Source organism: Hemiscyllium ocellatum, chromosome 13 (assembly GCF_020745735.1).
Source record: "Hemiscyllium ocellatum isolate sHemOce1 chromosome 13, sHemOce1.pat.X.cur, whole genome shotgun sequence".
Lineage (NCBI taxonomy): Eukaryota > Metazoa > Chordata > Chondrichthyes > Orectolobiformes > Hemiscylliidae > Hemiscyllium > Hemiscyllium ocellatum.
Genome location: NC_083413.1, coordinates 50,383,894 through 50,408,270, shown reverse-complemented (window position 1 = coordinate 50,408,270; position 24,377 = coordinate 50,383,894). Strand labels below are relative to the sequence as shown.

Genomic DNA, 24,377 nt, shown 5'->3' with positions numbered 1-24,377 from the left:
ATCTTGCTTTTTTTGTAATTAGATAATTTTGTTTGTTGTTTTTCTTATGTGTGGTACATTTCTGTTCTGTTGTTATTGATAATCTGCAGTCTTGTGACCTATCACTGACTAAACATCATATTAACATTAACTGCTGGGTAAGTAAATTAATATATTCTGGTAGTGGCTAAACCCAAAACACTATACATGCAGTATCTCCCACCTGTCCTTCTCCTGTAGCCAAATAAAAAAGACGGTGTGGAGGATTGGTAAGGTTTTCTTTTTTATCTTTTTTGGCAATTTAGAGCAGAGGGAATGGAAGTTACAGCAGCTGCATGCTCCTCTTGCAGTATGTGGGAGGTAAGGGTCACCACTAGTGTCCCTGATGACTTCACCTTCAAGAAGTGCACCCAACTCCTGCTCCTCACAGACCGCCTCAGGGAATTCGAGCTGGAACTGAATCACTTGTGAGGCTGAGGGGGTGCTAGAGTGGAGTTATAGGGAGGATAAAGGGAACTGGGTGACTGTCAGGAGAGGGAAAGGTGATAGAGAGTGCAGGGACCCACTGCGGCCATTTCCTCAATAATAAGTATACTGCTTTGGATACTGTTGGGTGGTGGTGTTGGGGTGGTGTGTGGGGGGAAGGGGAGGGGGATATGTGACCTACCGGGGGAAAGCCACAGCAGTCAGGTCTCTGGCACTGAACCTGGCCCTGTAGCTCAAAATGGAAGTTGGGGAGGGGGAGCGGGGAGAATAGAGAAGCAATAATGATACGGGATTCAATGGTTAGAGGAATAGACAGGAGATTCTGTAGTCACAAATGAGACTTCTGGTGGGATGGTGTCTCCTGGGTGCGAGGGTAGGTATGTCTCGTATCAAGTCTACAGGATTCTTAAGGGGAAGGGTGAGCAGCCAGAAGTTGTGGTACATATTGATACCAATGACATAGCTAGGAAAAGGGATGAGGACCTGAAAAGTGAATCTAGGATGTTAGAATCAGGGAGTCATAGACATGTACAGCACAGAAACAGACCCTCCAATCCAACTTGTCCACGCCGACCTGATATCCCAACCCAATCTAGTCCCACTTGCCAGCACCCAGCCCATATCCCTCCAAACCCTTCCCATTCATATACCCATCCAGGCGTCTTTTAAATGTTGCAATTGTACCAGCCTCCACCAACTCCTCTGGCAGCCATTTCATACATACACCACTCTCTGCGTGAAAATGTTGCCCCTTAGGTCTCTTTTATATCGTTTCCCTCTCACCCTAAAACGATGGCCTCTAGTCCTGTACTCCCACACCCCACGGAAAAGACTTTGTCTATTTATCCTTTCCATGACCCTCATGATTTTTATAAACCTCTATAAAGTCACCCCTCAGCCTCTGATGCTCCAGGGAAAACAGCCCCAGCCTATTCATCCTCTCCCTAAAGCTCAAATCCTCCAAACCTGGCAACATGCTTGTAAATCTTTTCTGAACCCATTCAAGTTTCACAACATCTGTCCAATTGGAAGGAGACCAGAATTACAGGCAGGAGAGAGAAACCTCAATTATCCAAATGAGATGGGTGGGCACTATTTCATTCGGATAACTGATTATTTGGTTAATTGCCTTACCTCTGGGGCTCGGGGTTTTCTGTTAAGTCCAGTCCCCGTTCAGGAGATGAAGTAGCAGCACACCGTGCATGAGCTGCTGCCCCACCCCTGTCCGCCTGCCCTCCAGCCCCGCCCGCACGTTCCAACACCCCATCCTTCCTCCACCCATCCCCCAATCCCATCCAACACCGCCAGCCCCCCCCCATCTGCGACCGGTCCCCTGTCTGTGCCAACCCCCCCAACCACGTCCAACCCCGTTCCCACTTTCAGGCCCAGACCACAACCCCATCCAACACTACCCCCCCGTCCACTCCCAATCCTATCCAACACCACCCCCCGTCCACTCCCAACCTCATCCACAACTGCCTCCCCGTCCACTCCCAACCCTGTCCAACACCACCCCCCCATCGACTCCCAACCCTGTTCAACACTGCCCCCCCGTCCACTCCCAACCCTGTCCAACAACGCCCCCCCATCCACTCTCAACCCTGTTCAACACCGCCACCCTCGTCCACTCCCAACCCTGTCCAACACCGCCCTCCCATCCACTCTCAACCCTGTTCAACACCCCCCCCGTCCACTCCCAACTGTGTCTAACACCGCCCCCCATCCACTCCCAACCCTGTTCAACACGACCCCCAGTCCACTCCTAACCCTGTCCAACACCGCCCCCCATCCACTCTCAAACCTGTTCAACACCCCCCAACCCGTCCACTCCCAATCCGGTCCAACACCAACCCCCGTCCACTCACAAACTGGTTCAACACTGCCCCAAGTCCACTCCCAACACTGTTCAAAACCGCCACCCCCGTCCACTCCCAACCCTGTCCAACACCAATCCCCGTCCATTCCCAACCCTGTCCAACACCAATCCCTGTCCACTCCCAATCCTGTCCAACACCAATCCCTGTCCACTCCCAATCCTGTCCAACACCACCTCCCCGTCCACTCCCAACCCTGTCCAACACCAATCCCCGTCCATTCCCAACCCTGTCCAACACCAATCCCCGTCCATTCCCAACCCTGTCCAACACCAATCCCTGTCCACTCCCAATCCTGTCCAACACCACCTCCCCGTCCACTCCCAACCCTGTCCAACATCACCCCCCCGTCCACTCCCTACACTGTCCAGCACTGCCCCCCATCCACTCCCTGTCCAACATCGCCCACCTGTCCACTCCCAACCCCATCCAACACTGCCTCCCCATCCACTCCCAACCCTGTTCAACACTGCACCCCTGTCCGCTCACAACCCTGTTCAACAACCCCAACCAGTCCACTCCCAACCCTGTTCAACACCACCACCCGTCCACTCCCAACCCTGTCCAACACTGCCCCCCATCCACTCCCAACCCTGTTCAACACCGCCCCCGTCCACTCCCAATCCTGTTCAACATTCCCACTGTCCACTCTCAACCCTGTCCAACACCAACTCCCCATCCACTCCCAACCCTGTACAATACCGAACTCCCGTCCATTCCCAACCCTGTCCAACACCGCTCCCCGTCCACTCCGAACTGTGTCCAACACCAGCCCCCCTGTCCACTCCCAACCCTGTCCAACTCCACCTCCGGGTCCACTCCCAACCCAGTTCAATACCACACCCCTGTCCACTCCCAACCCTGTCCAACACTGCCTCGCCGTCCACTCCCACCCCTGTTTAACATGCCCCCCCGTCCACTCCCAACACTGTTCAAAACCCCCCAACCCGTCCACTCCCAACCCAGTTCAACACCGCCTCCGGATCCACTCCCAACCCTGTTCAACACCACCTTCCTGTCCACTCCCAACCGGGTCCAAAACCAAACCCTGTCCACTCCCAACCGGGTCCACAACCAAACCCTGTCCACTCCCAACCCTGTCCAACACCACCACCCTGTCCCCTCCCAACCCTGTTCAGCACCACCTCCGGGTCCACTCCCAACCATGTTCAACACCGCCCCCCCTTCCACTCCCAACCCTGTCCAACACCACCCCCCGTCCACTCCCAACCCTGTCCAACACCATCCCCCCGTCCACCCCCAACCCTGTCCAACACCACCCCCCCGTCCACCCCCAACCTGTCCAACACTGCCCCCCATCCACTCCCAACCCTGTTCAACACCGCCCCGTCCACTCCCAATCCTGTTCAACATTCCCACTGTCCACTCCCAACCCTGTCCAACACCAACTCCCCATCCACTCCCAACCCTGTCCAACACCAATCCCCGTCCATTCCCAACCCTGTCCAACACCAATCCCTGTCCACTCCCAATCCTGTCCAACACCACCTCCCCGTCCCCTCCCAACCCTGTCGAACATCATCCCCTGTCCACTCCCAACCCTGTCCAACATCACCCCCCCGTCCACTCCCTACACTGTCCAGCACTGCCCCCCATCCACTCCCTGTCCAACATCGCCCACCTGTCCACTCCCAACCCCATCCAACACTGCCTCCCCATCCACTCCCAACCCTGTTCAACACTGCACCCCTGTCCGCTCACAACCCTGTTCAACAACCCCAACCAGTCCACTCCCAACCCTGTTCAACACCACCACCCGTCCACTCCCAACCCTGTCCAACACTGCCCCCCATCCACTCCCAACCCTGTTCAACACCGCCCCCGTCCACTCCCAATCCTGTTCAACATTCCCACTGTCCACTCCCAACCCTGTCCAACACCAACTCCCCATCCACTCCCAACCCTGTACAATACCGAACTCCCGTCCATTCCCAACCCTGTCCAACACCGCTCCCCGTCCACTCCGAACTGTGTCCAACACCAGCCCCCCTGTCCACTCCCAACCCTGTCCAACTCCACCTCCGGGTCCACTCCCAACCCAGTTCAATACCACACCCCTGTCCACTCCCAACCCTGTCCAACACTGCCTCGCCGTCCACTCCCACCCCTGTTTAACATGCCCCCCGTCCACTCCCAACACTGTTCAAAACCCCCCAACCCGTCCACTCCCAACCCAGTTCAACACCGCCTCCGGATCCACTCCCAACCCTGTTCAACACCACCCTCCTGTCCACTCCCAACCGGGTCCAAAACCAAACCCTGTCCACTCCCAACCCTGTCCAACACCACCACCCTGTCCCCTCCCAACCCTGTTCAGCACCACCTCCGGGTCCACTCCCAACCATGTTCAACACCGCCCCCCCTTCCACTCCCAACCCTGTCCAACACCACCCCCCGTCCACTCCCAACCCTGTCCAACACCATCCCCCCGTCCACCCCCAACCCTGTCCAACACCACCCCCCCGTCCACCCCCAACCTGTCAAACACCACCCCCCCGTCCACTCCCAACCTGTCCAACACCACCCCCCGTCCACTTCCAAACCTTTCCAACACTGTACCTCCGTCCACTCCCAACCCTGTCCAACACCACCCCCCCGTCCACTCCCAACCCTGTCCAACACCACCCAGCCGTCCACTCCCAACCTGTCCAACACTGCCCCCCGTCCACTCCCAACCCTGTCCAACACCACCCCCCGTCCACTTCCAAACCTTTCCAACACCGTACCTCCGTCCACTCCCAACCCTGTCCAACACCACCCCCCCGTCCACTCCCAACCATTTTCAACACCTCCCCCCCGTCCATTCCCAACCCTGTCCAACACCACCCCCGTCCACTCCCAACCCTGTCCAACACCAGCCCCCGTCCACTCTCAACCATTTTCAACACCGACCCCCGTCCACTACCAACCCTGTTCAGCCACCACCCCATCCACTCCCAACCCTGTTCAGCCACCACCCCATCCACTCCCAACCCGGTCCAACACCACCCCCCATCCACTCCCAACTCTGTCCAACACCACCCCCCCGTCCACTCCCAACCTTGTCCAACACCACCCTCCGTCCACTTCCAAACCTTTCCATCACCGTACCTCCGTCCACTCCCAACCCTGTTCAACACCGCCTCCCCGTCCACTCCCAACCCTGTCCAACACCGCCTCCCCGTCCACTCCCAACCCTGTTCAACACCGCCTCCCCGTTCACTCCCAACCTGGTCCAACATTGCCCCCCGTCCACTCTCAACCATGTTCAACACTGCCCTCCTTACCACCCCCAACTCTGTCCAACACCACCCCCCCGTCCATCCCCAACCTGTCCAACACCACCCCCCGTCCACTTCCAAACCTTTCCAACACCGTACCTCCGTCCACTCCCAACCGTGTCCAACACCACCCCCCTGTCCACTCCCAACCTGTCCAACACTGCCCCCCGTCCACTCCCAACCATTTTCAACACCTCCCCCCGTCCACTCCCAACCCTGTTCAACACTCCCACCACCGTCTACTCCCAACCCTGTCCAACACCGCCTCCCTGTCCCCTCCCAACCCTGTTCAGCACCACCTCCGGGTCCACTCCCAACCCTGTTCAACACCGCCCCCCCTTCCACTCCCAACCCTGTCTAACACCAGCCCCCGTCCACTCTCAACCATTTTCAACACCGACCCCCGTCCACTCCCAACCCTGTCCAACACCACCCCCCCGTCCACTTCCAAACCTTTCCAACACCGTACCTCCATCCACTCCCAACCCTGTGCAACACCACCCCCCCGTCCACTCCCAACCCTGTTCAACACCACCCCGCCGTCCACTCCCAACCCTGTCCAACACCACCCCCCCGTCCACCCCAACTCTGTCCAACACCACCCCCCCGTCCACTCCTAACCTGTCCAACACTGCCCCCGTCCACTCCCAACCCTGTCCAACACCACCCCCGTCCACTTCCAAACCTTTCCCACACTGCTCCCCGTCCACTCCCAACCCTGTCCAACACCACCACCCTGTCCCCTCCCAACCCTGTTCAGCACCGCCCCCCCTTCCACTCCCAACCCTGTCCAACACCAGCCCCTGTCCACTCTCAACCATGTTCAACACCACCCCCCGTCTACTCCCAACCCTGTCCAACACCACCCCCCCGTCCACTCTCAACCATTTTCAACACCACCTCCCATCCACTCCCAAACATGTTTAACATCGCCCTCCTGACCACTCCCAACTCTGTCCAACACCGCCCCCCCCGTCCACTCCCAACTCTGTCCAACACCGCCTCCCCGTCCACTCCCAACCCTGTCCAACACCACCCCCCGTCCACTCCCAACCTGTCCAACACCGCCCCCCTTCCACTCCCAACCCTGTCCAACACCACCCCCCCGTCCACTCTCAACCATTTTCAACACCACCCCCCATCCACTCCCAAACATGTTTAACATCGCCCTCCTGACCACTCCCAACTCTGTCCAACACTGCCCCCCCGTCCACTCCCAACCCTGTCCAACACCACCCCCCGTCCACTCCCAACCTGTCCAACACCGCCTCCCCGTCCACTCCCAACCCTGTCCAACAGCCCCCCCGTCCACTCCCAACCCTGTTCAACACCGCCTCCCCGTTCACTCCCAACCCTGTCCAACACCACCCCCCCCGTCCACTCTCAACCATGTTCAACACTGCCCTCCTGTCCACTCCCAACCCTGTTCAACACCACCCCCTGTCTACTCCCAACCCTGTCCAACACCACCCCCCGTCCACCCCCAACCTGTCCAGCACCACCTCCCCGACCACCCCCAACCCTGTCCAACACCACCCCCCCCCGTCCACCCCCAACCTGTCCAACACCACCCCCGTCCACTCCCAAACCTTTCCAACACCGCACCCCCGTCCACTCCCAACCCTGTTCAACACCGCCCCCTCCACTCCCAACCCTGTCCAACACTGCACCCCCTTCCACTCCAAATCCCGTCAGTCTGCATCCAACACCACCCCCCATGTCTGTTCTCAATCCCTCCAACACCGCCTGCCCTCAATCCCCCCAGCCCCGCCCTCCTGACCTCACCCCACCCCCACCCACCCCTAACCCAGTCCCCCCGTCTGCCCCTAAACCCATCCAATCACGCCCACGTCCTCTCCCATGCCAACCCACCCCCCAATCCTGTCCAACACCACCTCCCCACCAACAATCTATCCCCCGTCCCCACCCCTGCCCCCACTCCCACCACGTCCCCACCTCCACTAGCGCCCCAACCCCATCCTGGGACAGCCAGACTGGACACCAACAGTAAAGACTACTGCTGCCTTTTGGGGGATGAGTCTCTGGGGAAGGGGGGGATTAGGCTACACCCCTGTGTAGAACTCCAGGCAAAATGTGGGAGAGGGTGGGCAGTCAGTCATTTGGATACAATGGCTGGTCTCCCAATGATGCTCAGACTGTTCTTGGCAGCATTTCAGTAAGCCAAGTTCATTTTTAATCATTGTAAGCAAAAGACATGATCAGTATTGGAAACACCTCTTTGATGTAATGTTTCTATTGGATCTTGAGATCATCTTTGGATAATCCATTATTCGGATAATCGAGGTTTCTCTGTATTCCAAAAGTGGCCTAAACAATGTCCTGTACAACTGCAACATGACCTTCCAACTCCTGTACTCAATACTCTGACCAATAAAGAAAAGCATACCACACACCACCTTCACTACCCTATTTACCTGTGACTCTACTTTCAAGGAGCTATGAACCTGTACTCCAAGGTCTCTTTGTCAGCAACACTCCCTAGGACCTTATCATTAAAGTGCATAAGTCCTGCTTAGATTTGCTTTCCCAAAATGCAACACCTCGCATTTATCTGAATTAAACTCCATCTGCCACTTCTCAGCCCATTGGCTCATCTGATCAAGATCCCATTGTCATCCAAGGTAACCTTCGCTGACCACTACACCTTCAATTTTGGTGTCATCTGCAAACATAGTAACTATACCTCTTAAGCTCACGAGGTTGGAAGCTAAAAGGCAGGATGTGTGGAGTAGTAATCTCAGGATTGCTACCAGTGTCACAAAATAGTGAGGCTAGGAACAGATATTGAGTGCACTGAACTCATGGCTTCAGAGCTGGTGTAGGAGGGAGGGCTTAAGGTATGTAGATCATTGGAACACCTTCTGAGGAAGGTGGGACCTGTACAAGGAGGTCAGGTTGCATCTGAACTGGAGTGGCATCAATATCCTGGATAGGAGGTTTACTACAGCTCTTTGGGAGGGCTTAAACTAGTGTGGCATGGGGATGGGAACCAGAGCTACTGATCAGAGGATGGGCTAACAGGCAGATACAGCGTACAGAGAGTCTACGAGGAAGGGTAGACAGTTGAGTGAGTAAAGTTGCAGTCAGTGTGATGGGTTGAAGTATGTCTATTTTAATGCAAGAAATATCAGGAATAAGGGTGATGAAATTAGAGCATGAATCAGTACTTGGAGCTATGCTGTTGTGGCCATTATAGAGACTTGGATGTCACAGGGACAGGAATGGCTGTTGAATGTCCTAGAGATTAGATGTTTCAAAAGGAATAGGGAGGGAGGTAAAAGAGGTGGGGGAGTAGCATTGCTAATCAGGGATAGTATCACAGCTGCAGAAAGGGAGGTCAGTGAGGAGGGTTTGCTTACTGAGTCATTATGGGTAGAAGTCAGAAAGAGGAAAGGAGCAGTCACTTTATTGTGGGTATTCTACAGACCCTCCCTCCCCCCCCCCACCAATAGCAATAAAGACACTGAAGAGCAGATTGGGAGACAGATTTTGGAAAGGTGCAGAAGTACCAGGGTTGTTGTCATGGGTTGTCATTATTGCAAATAGTTTGGATAGAGCAGATTTTGTCATGTGTTCAGGAAGAATTCCTGACTCAATATGTAGAAAGGCCGACTAGAGGGGAGCTATATTGGATTTGGTGCTTGGCAATGAATGAGATCAAGTGTCAGATCTCTCGGTGAGAGAGCATTTTGGTGATAGTGATCACAACGCTTTGGTCATTACTATAGTCATAGATAGGGTTAGGAGCAGATGGTATGGGAAAATATTTAATTGGGGCAAGCGGAATTACAGGAACTGTGGAGCAAAAATTGAGAACAGACATTCTCAGGTAAACGCATGACAGAAATGTGGAGGTTGTTTAGGGAGCACTTTCTGAGAGTGCTGGATAGGCTTGTCCCACTGAGGCAAGGAAGGGATGGTAGGGTGAAGGAACCTTGAAAAACAAGAGATGTGGAATATTTTGTCAAGACATAAAAAGAAGCCTACTTAAGTTTGAGGAAGCAAGGATCATACAGGGCTCTAGAGGGTTACAAAGTAGCCAGGAAGGAACTGACGAATGAACTTAGGAGAGCTAGAAGGGGGCATGAGAAAGCTGTGGCAGATGGGAATAAGGAAAACTCCAAGGCATTCTACACTGACGTGAGAAACAAGAGAATGGCCAAAGTGAGGGTAGCACTGATCAGGGATAGTGGAGGAAACTTGTGCCTGGAGTCAGAGGAAGTAGGGGTGATCCTTAATGAATACATTGCTTCAGTATTCACTAGTGAGAGGGACATTGTTGTTTGTGAGAACAGCATGAAACAAGTTGATATGCTCAAACAGGTTGATATTAAGAAGGAGGATATTTTGAAAAACATGAGGATAGATAAGTCCCCTGGGCCAGACAGGAAGTACCCAGGGTTACTATGGAAAGCGAGGAAAGAGATTGCTGTCCCTTTGGCAATGATCTTGCATCCTCACTGTCCATTGTAGTAGTACCAGATGATTGGAGAGTGGCAAATGTTATTCCCTTTCTCAAGAAAGGGAATAGGGAAACCCAGGGAATTACAGACCAGTCAGTCTTATGTCAGTGGTGGGCAAATTAATGGAAAGGATTCTGAGAGACAGGATTTATCATTATTTGAAAAAGCTTGTTTCATTAGAGACAATCAGCATGGTTTTGTGAGGGGCAGATCATGCCCCACAAGTCTTATTAAATTCTTTGAGGATGTGACAAAACATATTGATGAAGGTAGAGTAGTGGATGTGGTGTATATGGATTTTAGCAGGGTGTTTGATAGGTTTCCCCATAGTAGGCTCATTCAGAAACTATGGAGGCATGGAATACAGGGAAAATTGGCTGTCGGGATACAGAATTGGCTGGCTCTTGAAGACAGAGGATGGTAGCAGATGGAAAGCATTCAGCCTGGAGCTCGGTGACCAGTGGTGTTCAGCAGGGATCGGTTCTGGGACCTCTGGTCTTTGTGATTTTTATTAATGACTTGGATGAGGAAGTGGAACGGTAATTTATAGACAATAGGTGCAGGAGTCGGCCATTCTGCCTTTTGAGCCTGCACCACCATTCAATATGATCATGGCTGATCATCCTTAATCAGTATCCTGTTCCTGCCTTATCTCCATAACCCTTGATTCCACCACCCTTGAGAGCTCTATCCAACTCCTTCTTAAATGAATCCAGAGACTGGGCCTCCACTGCCCTCTGGGGCAGAGCATTCCACACAGCTACCTCTCTCTGTGTGAAGAAGTTTCTGCTCATCTCTGTCCTAAATGATCTATCCCGTATTTTTAAACTGTGTCCTCTGGTTCAGCACTCACTCATCAACAGAAACATGTTTCCTGCCTCCAGAGTGTCCAATCCTTTAATAATCTTATATGTCTCAATCAGATCCCTCTCAGTCTTCAAAACTCAAGGGTGTACAAGCCCAGTCGCTCCAGTCTTTCAGCAAAAGGTAGTCCCGCCATTCCAGGAATTGACCACGTGAACCTACACTGCACTCCCTCAATAGCCAGAATGTCTTTCCTCAAATTTGGAGACTAGAACTGCACACAGTACTCCATGTGGTCACACCAGGGCCCTGTACAGCTGCAGAAGAAACTCTTCGCTTCTATACTCAATCCCTCTTGTTATGAAGGCCAGCATGCTATTAGCCCTCTTCACTACCTGCTGTATCTGCATGCTTACCTTCATTGACTGGTGTACAAGAACACCCAGATCTCTCTGTACTGCCCCTTTACCGAAATCGATTCCATTTAGGTAGTAATCTGCCTTCCTGTTCTTGCCACCAAAGTGGATAACCATACATTTATCCACATTAATCTGCATCTGCCGTGCATCTGACCACTCACCTAACCTGTCCAGGCCACCCTGTAATCTTCTAACATCTTCCTCACATTTCACCCTGCCACCCAGCTTAGTATCATCAGCACATTTGCTAATGTTATTACTAATACATTCTTCTATATCATTAACATATATTTTAAAAAGCTGCGGTCCCAGCACTGATCCCTGTGGTACCCTACTGGTCACTGCCTGCCATTCCAAAATGGAGCCGTTTATCACTACTCTTTGTTTCCTATAAGCCAACCAACTTTCAATCCAAGTTAGTAGTTTGCCCCCAGTACCATGCGCCCTAATTTTGCTCATTAACCTCCCATATGGGTCTTTATCAAAAGCTTTCTGAAAGTTCAGGTGCATTACATCTACTGGATCTCCCTCATCCATCTTCAGTTAGTAAGTTTGTTGATGACACGAAGGTTGGTGGAGTAGTGGATAGTGCGGAGGGCTGTTGTAGCTTGCAATGGGACTGCCAGGATGCAGAACTGGACTGAGAAGTGGCAGATGGAGTTCAACCTGGAAAAGTGTGAAGTCATTCATTTTGGAAGGTCAAATTTGAATGCAGATTACAGAGTTAAAGGCAGGATTCTTGGCATGTGAAGGAACAGAGGGAACACAGTTAGAACTATATAGTCATAGAGGTGTACAGCATGGAAACAGACCCTTCAATCCAACTTGTCCATGCCAACCAGATTTGCTAAAGTAATCTCGTCCCATTTGTGAGCAGTAGGCATATCCCTCTAAACCCTTCCTATTCATATACCTATCTAAATGCCTTTTAAATGTTGAAATTGTACCACCATTTCTTCTGGCAGCTCATTCCATACACGCACCACCCTCTGCATGAAAAAGTTGCCCCTTATTTCCCTTTTAAATCTTACCCCTCTCTCCCTAAACCTATGCCCACTAATTCTGGACTCCCCCATGCCAGGAAAAAGACCCTGTCTATTTAACCTATCCATGCCCCTCATGATTTTATGAAACCTTTATAATGTCATCCCTCAGCCTCCATCGCTCCAGGGATGGAGCCCCAGCCTATTCAGCCTCTCCCTAAAGCTCAAATCTTCCAACCCGGGCAACATCCTTGTAAATTATTTCTGAACCCTTTCAAGTTTGATTAATAAGTAAACAGTGGAAGGCAATATTATACAGTCATCGGATTGCATAATCTACAGATGTGGATAGGAATGATACAGCATCAAATTACTATTTCAAAATTTGCAAATCCACCATTCACCAGGCCCCAACCAGAAGTGTGATAGAATAAATTTGCATATTAAAATAGAGTCACTGAAGAAAACGTAGAAAGGATCTACAAAGATGATATCAAAACTAAAGTAGTGGAACCAAGCTGCACAAACTGGGACTCTTCTCTAAAATTGGCTGAGAGCTTTAAAATTATGAAAAGGATAAAGACAGTTAATACAGAGAGGGCGTTTCCCAACAGAGTCAAAAAACGGGGTCTCTAAATAATGCAGTCAATTATGAACTGAGTAATGTATTCAGAAGAACAGAGTACTCTGGACGGAGACTGGAATGTGGAGTTGTAGGTGGGGTAAATCAGATGCCTTTAAAGGAATGGTAGATCAGTACAAGATGGAGAAAGGAATTTCAAAAATTCAGAGTTTGAGAGGAGGCTCCAGTGGAAGATGAACACAACTCTGCTCTTTCTATGCTGTGAATTCCAGCTGATCCAATATAATTTTCTCATCTTCTGTTTTCCCCAAATTCCTCACACTGCATATAATTCCCAGACTGTATGAAGTTCACCCAGAGTGGATTATAAAACAATTCTCCACTTCCAGGGATATACCTCACCACCTGATGTTGTTCCTGACAGCATATGCTCAGCAGGATTTTCAGCTTCCCATAAATTAGATATATTCATACTTGATGCCTTGCCAACATTTTGAGTCTAAAGTGTATTTCTTGTTGCAGTGTGTGAATGGTAGTTTAATACATTCTTACTCAGCATATGACTGTGGTACAGCTGCGAATGTCATTGGTTCCTGAGATATTTACTGAACAATTAGTTCTTAGCTCTTTGCAATTAAAGGAACTATATGCATTCTAAAAGCCTCAATTCCAACATCACCTGTAATGAAAACTTTTTTTCATTAATTTTAACTGCCATTCCCTTTTCAATTTGTTCATGGTATATGGGTGTCACTGGCTAAAATTTTCCTAATTTCCCAAGCAAAGATTAGATTAGATTCCCAACAGTGTGAAAACAGGCCCTTCAGCCCAACAAGTCCACACCAACCCTGTGAATAGTTACCCACCCAGATCCATTTCCCTCTGACTAATGCGCCTAACATTACAGACAATTCAGCATGTCCAATTCACCTGACCTGCACGTCTTTGAACTGTGGGAGGAAACCCATGCAGACACAGGGAGGATGTGCATATTCCACACAGTCACCCGAGGCTGATATCAAAGGTGGGACCCTGGTGTTGTGAGGCAACAGTGCTAACCACTGAGCCACCATGCTGGTGCTGGTGAGCAATCTTTCTGAACAGCTGTATTCCTTGTGGTGGAGGAACATCTAAGCTGTTCTGAGGGAGGGAGTGCCAGGATTATGATCCAGCAACAGTGAAGGAAAAGGAATAAAATTCCAAGTCAGGGTAGTATGTAACTTGGAGGAAAACTTGCAGGTGGCGAGGTTCCTATCCACCTATTACCCTTTCCCCTTTCAGGTGGTAAAGGTTGTAGGGTTGGAAGGTGCTGTTGGTGCCTTGGTGAGTTGCTGCAGTGCATCTTCTGCACATTACTGCCACTGTGTCAGTAGTGGATGAGGTGCTAATCAAGTGTATCATTTCACCCTGGATATGTGGAATTTCTTGATTATTGTTTTGGCTGCACTCATCCAAACAAGTGGATGGTTTTTCATGACACCTCTGACCTCGACCTTGCAGAGATGGACAGGCACTGGGTAGACAGGAGGTGAGTTACTCGCCACATTCTACCCTTGGACTGGCTCTCATAGATACAGTCATTTGACAGCTGGTCCACTTCACTGGTTCATCAATGGTAACCTCTACAATATTGATAATGCAGGATTCAACAATAATAATGCTATTGAATGTGAAGGGATGTTTAATAAATTTTCTATGATTTGAAATGATGGCATTAGTGTTACTTCCCACTTATCAGTCTATGCTTAGACCTATATTCTGGTCTTGCTACATATTGGCAGGACATCTTCAATGTCTAAAGAGTCATGAATGGTGCTGAACATAATGCAGTTATCAGCGAACAACTAGACATTTGATCTTATATTGAAGGACGGGTCATTGATGCAGCAACCAAAGATGGTTGGGCAGTAGGACACTGTGCTGAAGAATACATGCAGTGATATCCTCAGTCGCAGATGATTGACCTCCAATAGTCATAACCTTCTTCCTTTGGATATTCCAGCAAGCAGATTCTCACTGACTTCAGTTTTGTTCAGACACATTGACGCCATGCTTGGTAAAATGCTGCCTTGATGTCAAAGGCAACCACTCTGACCTTGTTTCTGGACTTCAGCTCTTACATTATATCAGCTACTCATAAATGTTGTATTTCCTCATTTGTCTAAACCTGATTGAACCAGTTATCCTAGCCTGGAGCTACATGTTCAGGCTCGTTTATCATGCCGATCATATTCTTAACTTTTAATCAGATCTCATTTTTATTGTAATTGATAATTAACTAGTTTTAACTTGCAGGTCCTTTATCGTCATGTGATATTTTTTTGAAAATGCCACTCCTATCATGATCTGTTTCCATGTGAACTCCTGCTTCTCTTAGTTATTATTACCAGAACCAGTTCCTATATCCATGGCATTTCTTTATCCTGTACATTGTCATAGTTAATGACATAAATTCCATGTAATCTTAGTATTCCAACTCATCTGTAATTAACTTTACCAGTCTTGTGATTAATTGCAACAAGGCAAGTAGCTTTTGTTTGTGTTCTTACTGAAGTAGCCTGTTTTGTGTCACAGGATAATTCAGTTTATCTCCCTCACTAGTTCTCTGCTTTCAATGTTATTCTGTATGATAATTAGCAAATGATGAAGTTTGCCTGTGCCAGCATTTTTTTTACATACTATCCTGGAAGGAACTCTCCAGAAGCAGCCACCTGATGAAGGAGCTACGCTCCGAAAGTTAGTGCTTCCAAATGAACCTGTTGGACTACAACCTGGTATTGTGTGATATTTAACTTTTTCTACCCCAGTCCAATGTTGGCATCTCCGAGTTATAATGTTCTGTCCTTGTAAAAAAAATCATTGTTTTTTGCCTATGATGAACAATACAATGGGAAATTTGCTAATTATGCAATAAAAATTATATTTGTGTGCAAATTTTCTGACCATCATGCCACCCTTACATTTATAGTCATGATTAATTGTAGTCAAACTGATTGCATACTCTTTCCTCAACACTAAATAATGTATTTGAAAATCTGCTCCACTATTTAAGGAAGAGAATGTCAGCCAATTGTGTGTTAATAGAAATTGCCCCAACTACAGAAAATACCTTGGTACTGAGTGAGTATGTATGAAATCTATAACATGAGAAAATAACCTTGGCTATCACAGTTGTAAAGAAGAGACAGACTGTCATTTCATCATCGTAAACTCTCAACTGCAGCTTGACGACCAGAATAAAAGATGATCTTCCACATTAAATTTGATTTTACCTCTACTTCCATTTACTTAGACACTATTCTATGTTAATATCTTGCGCACATTTTAGCAAGAAAATAACACTGATACATTACACTGTACTTCTGCAATGTATTATTCAACTTGGCATTCACTTCATGTGATTCCATTCTCTTCTGCCTCAGACCCAGGAATTTAAAAGTCACTCTCCACACTTAAATCACCATGTACCTAAGGTCATTGCTACTTTGTGACTTGAAGCACAAGGCCATCTGAAATATAGGTGCTCATTGATACTTAGGGGAAAAGAATAATGTGGGAAAGAGTAGTGCCCATTAATGTCCCCAGTGGTAATTTGTGCATAGAGTCAAAGGAGATTGGTAGGATTCTAAATAAATACTTTGAGTTGGTATTCACTAGCAAAAGAGACCATATAGGTATAGAGAGAAGATCTGTAATATAATTAAAGACTTAGCACAAAAAGAAAGGAGGTTCTGAGTGGTAGATCAATGTCGAGGGCCAGATGAAATGGATCTCAGGCTGTTGAGTGAGGCGAGGGAAGAAGGATACTTTCAAAAATTTTCAGTTTCTCTCTAGCCACAGGTGATATGTCAGAGAGCAAGAGGACAGTTAATGTGGTATCATTATTCAAGAAGGGAGAAAGAGATAAACCAGGAATCTTGTAGGCTGGCCAGTGTAATCACGGTGCTAGGAATAATTGGAAGCAATTCGTAGGGCCAGAATTAATGTGCATTTGGAGAGGGTGGGATTAATCAAGAACTGTAAGCATGGTTTTGTTAAGGGGAGGTCATGTCTGACCAATTTGATTCAATCTTTTGAAGAGGTGACCAGGTGTGTAGATGAGGGCACTGCTTTTGATGTGGTCTGGTTAGACTTCAGCGAGACTTTTGATACGGTCCCACATGGGAAACTGAGAGCAGAGGTAAGGGGCCATAGGATCCAAGAAAATTTAGTAAATTGAATCCACAAGTGACTGAGTGATAGGAAGCAGAGAGTAATGGCTGACAAATGTTTTTCTGACTGGAATTCTGTGTCAACTGGGATCCCACAGGAGTAACTGTTGGGACCCTTGCAGTTTGTGGTTTATATAAATGATTTAGACTTGAATTTAGGAGGATTGATCAGGAAATTCACAGATGACAAAAATTTGCTGAGTGGTAACTAATGAAATGGATAGCCTTAGACTACAAAAGGATACAAATGGGCTGGTCAGATGGGCTGATCAGTGACAAATAGAATTCAGTTTGGAAAATGTGAAGTAATGCACTTGGTCAGCACAAACAAGGCAAGAGAATACGTGATTCATGGTAGTACACTTGGAAGTACCAAGGATCAGCGATACCTTAGAATGCATGTACAACAGTCATTTAAGGTATCAGGAAAGTTGGCCAAAACAGTTAAGGTGGCATTTGGTAAGCTTGCCTTTATTCATGGAGGCATAGAGTTTAAGAGCAGGGGGTTAACCCTGGCACGGTAGAAAACATTGATTAGGTCACAGCAGAGTATTATGTGTAGTTCTGGAATCGACATTATAAGAGGGATGTAATAGAGAGGGTTCAGAGCAGATTTATCAGGATGTTACAAGGGCTGGAGCGTTTCAGTTATGAAGACACAGTGAACAGACTGGGATTGATTTCTTTCAAGCAGAGGAGATTGAGAGAATGTAAGAAATAGAAGCAGGAGTAGGCCATTTGGCGCAATGAAACTGTTCCACCATTTATAGAATCATAGAATCCCTACAGTGAGGAAACAGGCCCTTTGGCCCAACAAGTCCACACTAACCCTCTGAAGAGTAACCCACCCAGACCCATTCCCCTACCCTATGATGCTTAATTCCTTGACTGTTCAAAAATCCATCTATCTTTGTCTTAAAAACATTCATTGAGGTAGCCTCAGAGAATTCCACAGATTGACAACCCTTTGCACAAAGAAGTTCCTCCTCAACTCAGTCCTAAATTTGCTCCCCCTTATTGTGAGGCTATGCTCCCAAATTCTAGTTTCACCCGCCAGTGGAAACAACGTCCCTGCTTCTATCTTATCTATTCCCTTCATTATTTTATATGTTTCTATCAGATCCCCTCATTCTTCTAACTCGAATGAGTATAGTCTCAGTCGACTCAATCTCTTCACATAAGCCGATCATCTCAATTCCAGAATTAACCTGGTGAACCTCCTCTGTAACCCCTCATGTGTCAGTACATTCTTTCTTAAGTAAGGAGACAAAATTGTACACAGGACTCCAGGTTTGGCCTCACCAGCACCTTATCCAGCTGCAGCATAAGGTCTGTGTTTTTAAACTCCATCCCTTTTGTGATGAAAGAAACCATTTGCCTTGTTAATTACCTGCTGTACCTGCATACCAACTTTTTGTGATTCATGCACAAGGTCACCCAGGTCCCTTTGCACAGCAGCGTGCTGCAAGTTTTCAGCATTTAAATAATAGTCCATTTTGTTTTTATTCCTACCAAAATAGATGACTCCACATTTACCAATATTGTACTCCATCTGCCCGACCCTTGTCCACTCAGTTAAACTGTCAATATCCCTCTGCAGACTTTCGGTGTCCTCTGCACACTTTGTACTACCACTCATTTTAGTGTCATCTGTGAACTTTGACAGTCAACACTTGGTCCACAGCTTTAAACATCTATGGAAATTGCAAACAATTGTGGTCCCAACACTAATCACTGAGGGACATCACACACCACTGATGGGCAAACAGGGAGATGATTGAGTTGTATAAAATTATGAGGGGCATAAACAGGGTAGACAGGAAAAAATCTTTCCCCTTAGTGAAGGGATCAATGATCAAGGGACATAGATTTAAGGTACGGTATAGAGAAATTCGAGGAAATGTGAAGAAAGCCATTTTCACTCAGAGGGTTCTGGGAATTTGGAACTCACTGCCTGTAAGGGTGGTAGGTGCAAAACCCTTATGACATTTAAGAAATATTTTGATGTGCACATGCAAAGCCAGGCGTTGAAGCCTATCAACGAAGTGCTGGAAAATGGGATTAGGGTAATTATGTGGTTGTTTTTGACTGGCACGAACACGATAGGCCGAAGGGCCTTTTTCTGTGCTGTAAATCTCATGATTCTATGGCTCTAATTTACTATGAGTTAAGCAATAGATCCTGCTAGTAAATCATTAAAATGAAAATAATTACACATTGAAGTATTACGCTGGTATGTTTCCCATCAAAACATGGCAAAACTTAATCTTTTTTTGTCTAAGCATCAGTTCATTAAAATTAATCAGTTCAAAGTGACTCAAGTCTAAAACTAGGGTGATAATATGACAAATTTTGAAAAGAAGCTTTTCTTGTTTTTATTTTCTTTACCCTTCACTCCATAAGACACAAACATAATACAATTGTCATTAATGTTTTGAAAACTGTTGCCCTAAAATGTACACTGTACTCCTTTCTACAGTGTTTCCATATTTTGCTACTCACTTTCGCTCCTTTAGCTCTCAGCTCTTTGCAAAGTAAATTTAGAAAAAGCAAAGTAATTCAAATGGTAGTTTGAATTTTTAAAATTATTTATTTGAACATTTCTATACCAATTTTCATAAGAAATTATTAATGACAGACTCTGCCCAGGCTAATGGCAGTGAACAATGTTTTTTGATTAGAATTTTCTTTTGCCAGCAATAGGCATAACTCTTCCAAGCATGTAATATTTACCAAAAAAATTACATTACCTTCCCATTTATTTGCCTTAAACTGACTACAATCATTTTGATAAGAATCAAGCACATCTATCTAAAACTGAACTAAAGTTTTGAATGTGTGAGCCTCAATCATCAGTCAGTGCCTATGGTTTCTTGTCTGTTGCAGAGCTGTTCAGCAAACCCTTTGTCCTCCCATGATGAATCAGTACAAATTCTTAAAGCACTGTGGGAGAAGACACAGCTGAAGGGCACACACAGCTTTGAAACAGCGATGATTCAGGCAATTAATTATAAAAAGGTGAATATGAATGTAAAATATGTTATGATTTCAAATTTTCAAATAAAAGTTGTATGTTTTTACATTTCAAAATGTAACTAAAACGTAGAATTTTGTTTAATTCTGAATTCTTCCTAATAGATTAGTTAACAGCTCGAATACTACAGAATTGGACACATAGTCAACGATACTCTGCCATATCATTAACTCGGTTGGCTGGACAGCTAGTTTGGGATGTAGAGTGATATCCACACCGTGGGTTCAATTCCCACCCAGGCTGAGGTTATCATGAAGGATTCGCCTTCCTAACCTCTCCTTTCTGCTGAAATGTGATGACCCTCAGGTTAAATGACCAGCAGTCTTCTCTGCCTAATGAGAGAGCAGCCCTATGGTCCTCTGAGACGCTGGCGATTTTACAGTTGCCTTTTTACTCTGCCATCCCATTCTCTATTGTCAGTTTTGGAATTAAAACATTCGGTATGGTTTATATAATTGTCAATATATAAACCAGGAAATTCTTTGGGTGTTCTACCAATTGCTTGGCATGATGTTTACAGGATGTCTGCCAGTTTTCCATCAAATTTGGAGAATGGTTGAACGATCTCTCGTAGAGAGATCCTGCAATAATCTTCAAGAAAGATGAATTTCTTCAACAGAAAGTTACTGCAAAACGTTTGAACATCCCCCAATTTCCTCAGTATAAATTTTTATGTGAAAGAGTACCTTAAATTCCAAAAATTGTTCATTTTCATTCTGAGCAGGGAATTTGTTCTGAATTTGGGCAGACTGAACTTGTTGGGATTGACATGGACAGGGACCATTAAGCAAAAACAAATAATTCATATTGTTCTCCAGCTTGGGTTAATCACTTGGGAAAAATAAACCAAAGCCCTCAACTCTGATCCACCACTGTTTAACTGTGAGGTAAAATTGAAGAATTTGGCTGTATTGGCAATACCTATTCAGGAGGAAATGCAAATTGTAAGGAGGACATAGATTCTGCAAGGAGATATGGACAGGTTAAGTGAGTAGGCAGCATGATGGCAGAGGGAGTGTAATGGAGGAAAGTGAGAGGTAACTCACATTGGTGAGAAGATTAGAAGAGCAGAATATCTGCAAAAGGTGTGAAGCCTAAAAATGTTGACGTTCAGAGAGACCTAGATGTGCTCATGTAAGGCTGTCAATGTTAGCATGCAGCATCACAGCAAACAATTGGGAAGCACAGGTTGTTTTGGCCTTTACTGTAGAGAATTGGGGCAGTTCAGTTTGAATTGTAGAGATTTAGGTATACCTGGAATACCGTGTGCAGTTTTAGTCTCCAAGTTTAGGGAAGAATATAATTGCATTGGAGGCAGTACAGCAAAGGTTCACCAAATTAGTCAAGAAACATGAGAGAGTTGATAGAGTCATAGAGGTGTACAGCACAGACACAGACCCTTCTGTCCAACTCATCCAGGCCGACCAGCTATCCCAACCCAATCTAGTCCCACCTGCCAGCACCCAGCAGTGTTGAAGAACTTTGTAAATTGAGGCTTTAGTCTCTGGAATTTGGAAGAATGATAGGTTATTTAATTGAAACATATAAAATTCTGATAGGGCTCGACAGTGTTACCATTGAGAGGTTGTTTCTGCTGCTGATGAATGTAAAACATTGGGCACAGTCTTAGGGAAGGGGATGATCATTTAGGATTAATATGAGGAGTAATTTCTTCGCACAGTTGTGAGTGTTTGGAATTCTCATCCTATAATGTTGTGAATGCTCCATTGTTAATATGTTTAAGGCTGTGTTAGTCAAATGTGCAGTTTCTCAGAATCAAGGGATATGGGGAACAGAATGAAAACAGGAGATGAAGCCCAAGATCAGCCATCAGAGCACTGAATGACAGAGCAGGCTCAAAGGGTATTCCTGCTCCTAATTCTTGTACTTTTGGCTCCGGTGCCAAAGCCCTCAATTCTTCTCAAAACGGATATATGAGGCCATTGAACAGTGTTAAAAAAGATACAAAGTATAATTCTGATTTTCCACAATAAGACCATAAGAAATAGGAACAGAATTAGGCTATATGGCTCCGTGACCCTGCTCTGCCTTTCAATAGGATCGTGGTTGATCCAATATTCCAGTAACCCTTGATTCCAGTAACCCTTGATTCTTGATCAAGAAATGATCTTCCACAGCCTTAAATATACATGACGATTCTGCCCCCACAGCTCTCTGTAGTAAATGATTCCAAAGTCTCTCAACCGTCTGAGTGAAGAAATTCCTCCTCATCTCAACCTTAAACTTACACTTCTTTATTCTGATGCTAGGCCATCTGGTCCCAGACTTTCCTGTGAGGCAAAACATACTCTCAACATTTACCCTCTTAAGAATTCTTTCGTTTCAATGAGATCACATCTCAATCTTCTAAACTCCAGTGAATAGAATGTTTGGTCTTTGCTCAGAGACAATCCCTCCAGATGGGGGATGATCCTAGTGAACCTTCTAATCAGAGTTAACAAATTAAGTCCCATAACCCTTCTTCAGAATGCTGAAGAAGAAGCTTCTTCTGAAGAAAGGTCCCTGGACTCAAAATGTTAATTTTCTTTTCTCTGCACAGATGTTACCAGACCTACTGAGTTTCTCCAGTAATTTTTGTTTTTGTTTGTTTCAGATCTCCAGCATCCACACTTTTTTATTTACAGAAAAGTAACAAACTCATTCAGCTTTATATTTTAATGGATTCAGTTATTGCCTCACTGGCAGTTCCTCAAAGAATATTTATGTGCAACTATGATCTAGAATACCACTGGAGTAATTTGTGTTGTGAGTCTGCTCTATTTCTCTCGCTCATCATTGACATGCCTGGCTCTTCTCAGGATTATTTGTACTTTATGTTTCACCAACTGACTCACTCCAGATAAGTTAAACAAGATGTTTGATTTCCATAACTGTCCATGATTTAGATCGTATTAGTTGACGTAATTCTTCTTAATTCCTGTAAGGCAAAGATGCTGACTATCAGCTGGATTAGTGGTCCTGTTGGAATCCATCCTGTATCTATGCTTTGAAAACATATTGTGGAGAACAGCAGATTTCCAGACAATCAAATGGTATCTTGTGAACCTTGCATGCAAATACAAAAATTCTCCACAGCCAGGCATCTGAAAGCCCCTTCTCCACTACCACCTTTCCTAAGTTTGGGTCAATCTATGTAATTTATTTTCTATTGTATATGAACATCCCACTGCATGTTTGGTTTTAATCACATTGTTGTTCTTCTTTCTGCTAAAATCTTATGGATTGCACCAAATTTTTGACAAAAACATTTCCAACTGAGCATAATATTATGACTGCGATGGGAAGAGTGCACTGAATTTTCTAGTCATAACATTTCTCATCACATTATGAAATTAACTGTTTTACCCAGATCTCGGATATGGGCAATCATATGCTCTCTATATATTAGACTTAAAATAAGAAGATCCATTAACCAGGTTTCTTTAATAAACAGCCAATTCTTGATTTATTCATAAAACAAACATATTCCACAAAGATGGAGGATTGGTTAACAGACAGTTTGGCAATATTAAATTAATAAATGGTTTCCTTTCTAAATATTTAATCCCCAGCTCCCCCCTCCACATGCACATGCACGCACACACACATACACACGCATACGTGCAGACACACATACACACAGACAAGATTTATTTCTGCAGACAAAATCAGAAATTGCTGGAGAAACTCAGCAGATCTGGCAGCATCTTTGGGGAGAAAACCAGAGTTCATATTTTGAGTCCGTTGTTTCTTTATCAAATCTGTTTTGTTTTTGTTTCAGATCTCCAGTATTCACCGCTCATTGTTTATTTATTTCTACACAGATTCACTTAAATTACAAAACCTTTTAGTTGATAAGTTTTAGTTCTCAAAAGCAAGAATGATGAGATTCGAGCTGTTTAGATGGCTGGTAGTTTGACATTCTGGTGCAAAAAATTCTTGCTGCTGAACAAATGCATTTGTATTCATTCAGGAAATATCAATAAACCCCAAGGTGCAGGAGCAAGTAGACCAGGCTTCCAGATACCACGCTAGGCCCACGGCAAGAGCTGTTTTTCAGAACAGGAGAACTGAGCTGAGAAGATTCTTTCTCTCAGAAGGCTTCTTCCCAACTACTTGAAACCATATCAAAAGGAGAAACTCGATCCTTTGCGCCATAGACCAGGCAGAAGGTACCAGTTACAGAAAGTTATCACAAGACATGTGACTACTAAAAAATGCCTTTTTTTCAATATCCTT

The 24,377-nt window shown here is 46.2% G+C and overlaps 1 protein-coding gene across 4 annotated transcripts in view; it reads left to right on the top strand.

Annotated features, from left to right (window-relative positions):
- Positions 1 to 24,377, top strand: part of veph1 (ventricular zone expressed PH domain-containing 1) — a 264,411-nt gene that overhangs the window by 198,321 nt on the left and 41,713 nt on the right. For 3 of the 4 annotated variants that reach the window (XM_060834168.1, XM_060834166.1, XM_060834170.1), the window contains exon 11: positions 19,991 to 20,122. The exons of the other annotated variant lie outside the window; for it this stretch is intronic. In XM_060834168.1, coding sequence (XP_060690151.1) covers positions 19,991 to 20,122 — 132 coding nt within the window. The remainder of the gene's footprint in view (positions 1 to 19,990; positions 20,123 to 24,377) is intronic. 4 annotated transcript variants of the gene reach the window in all.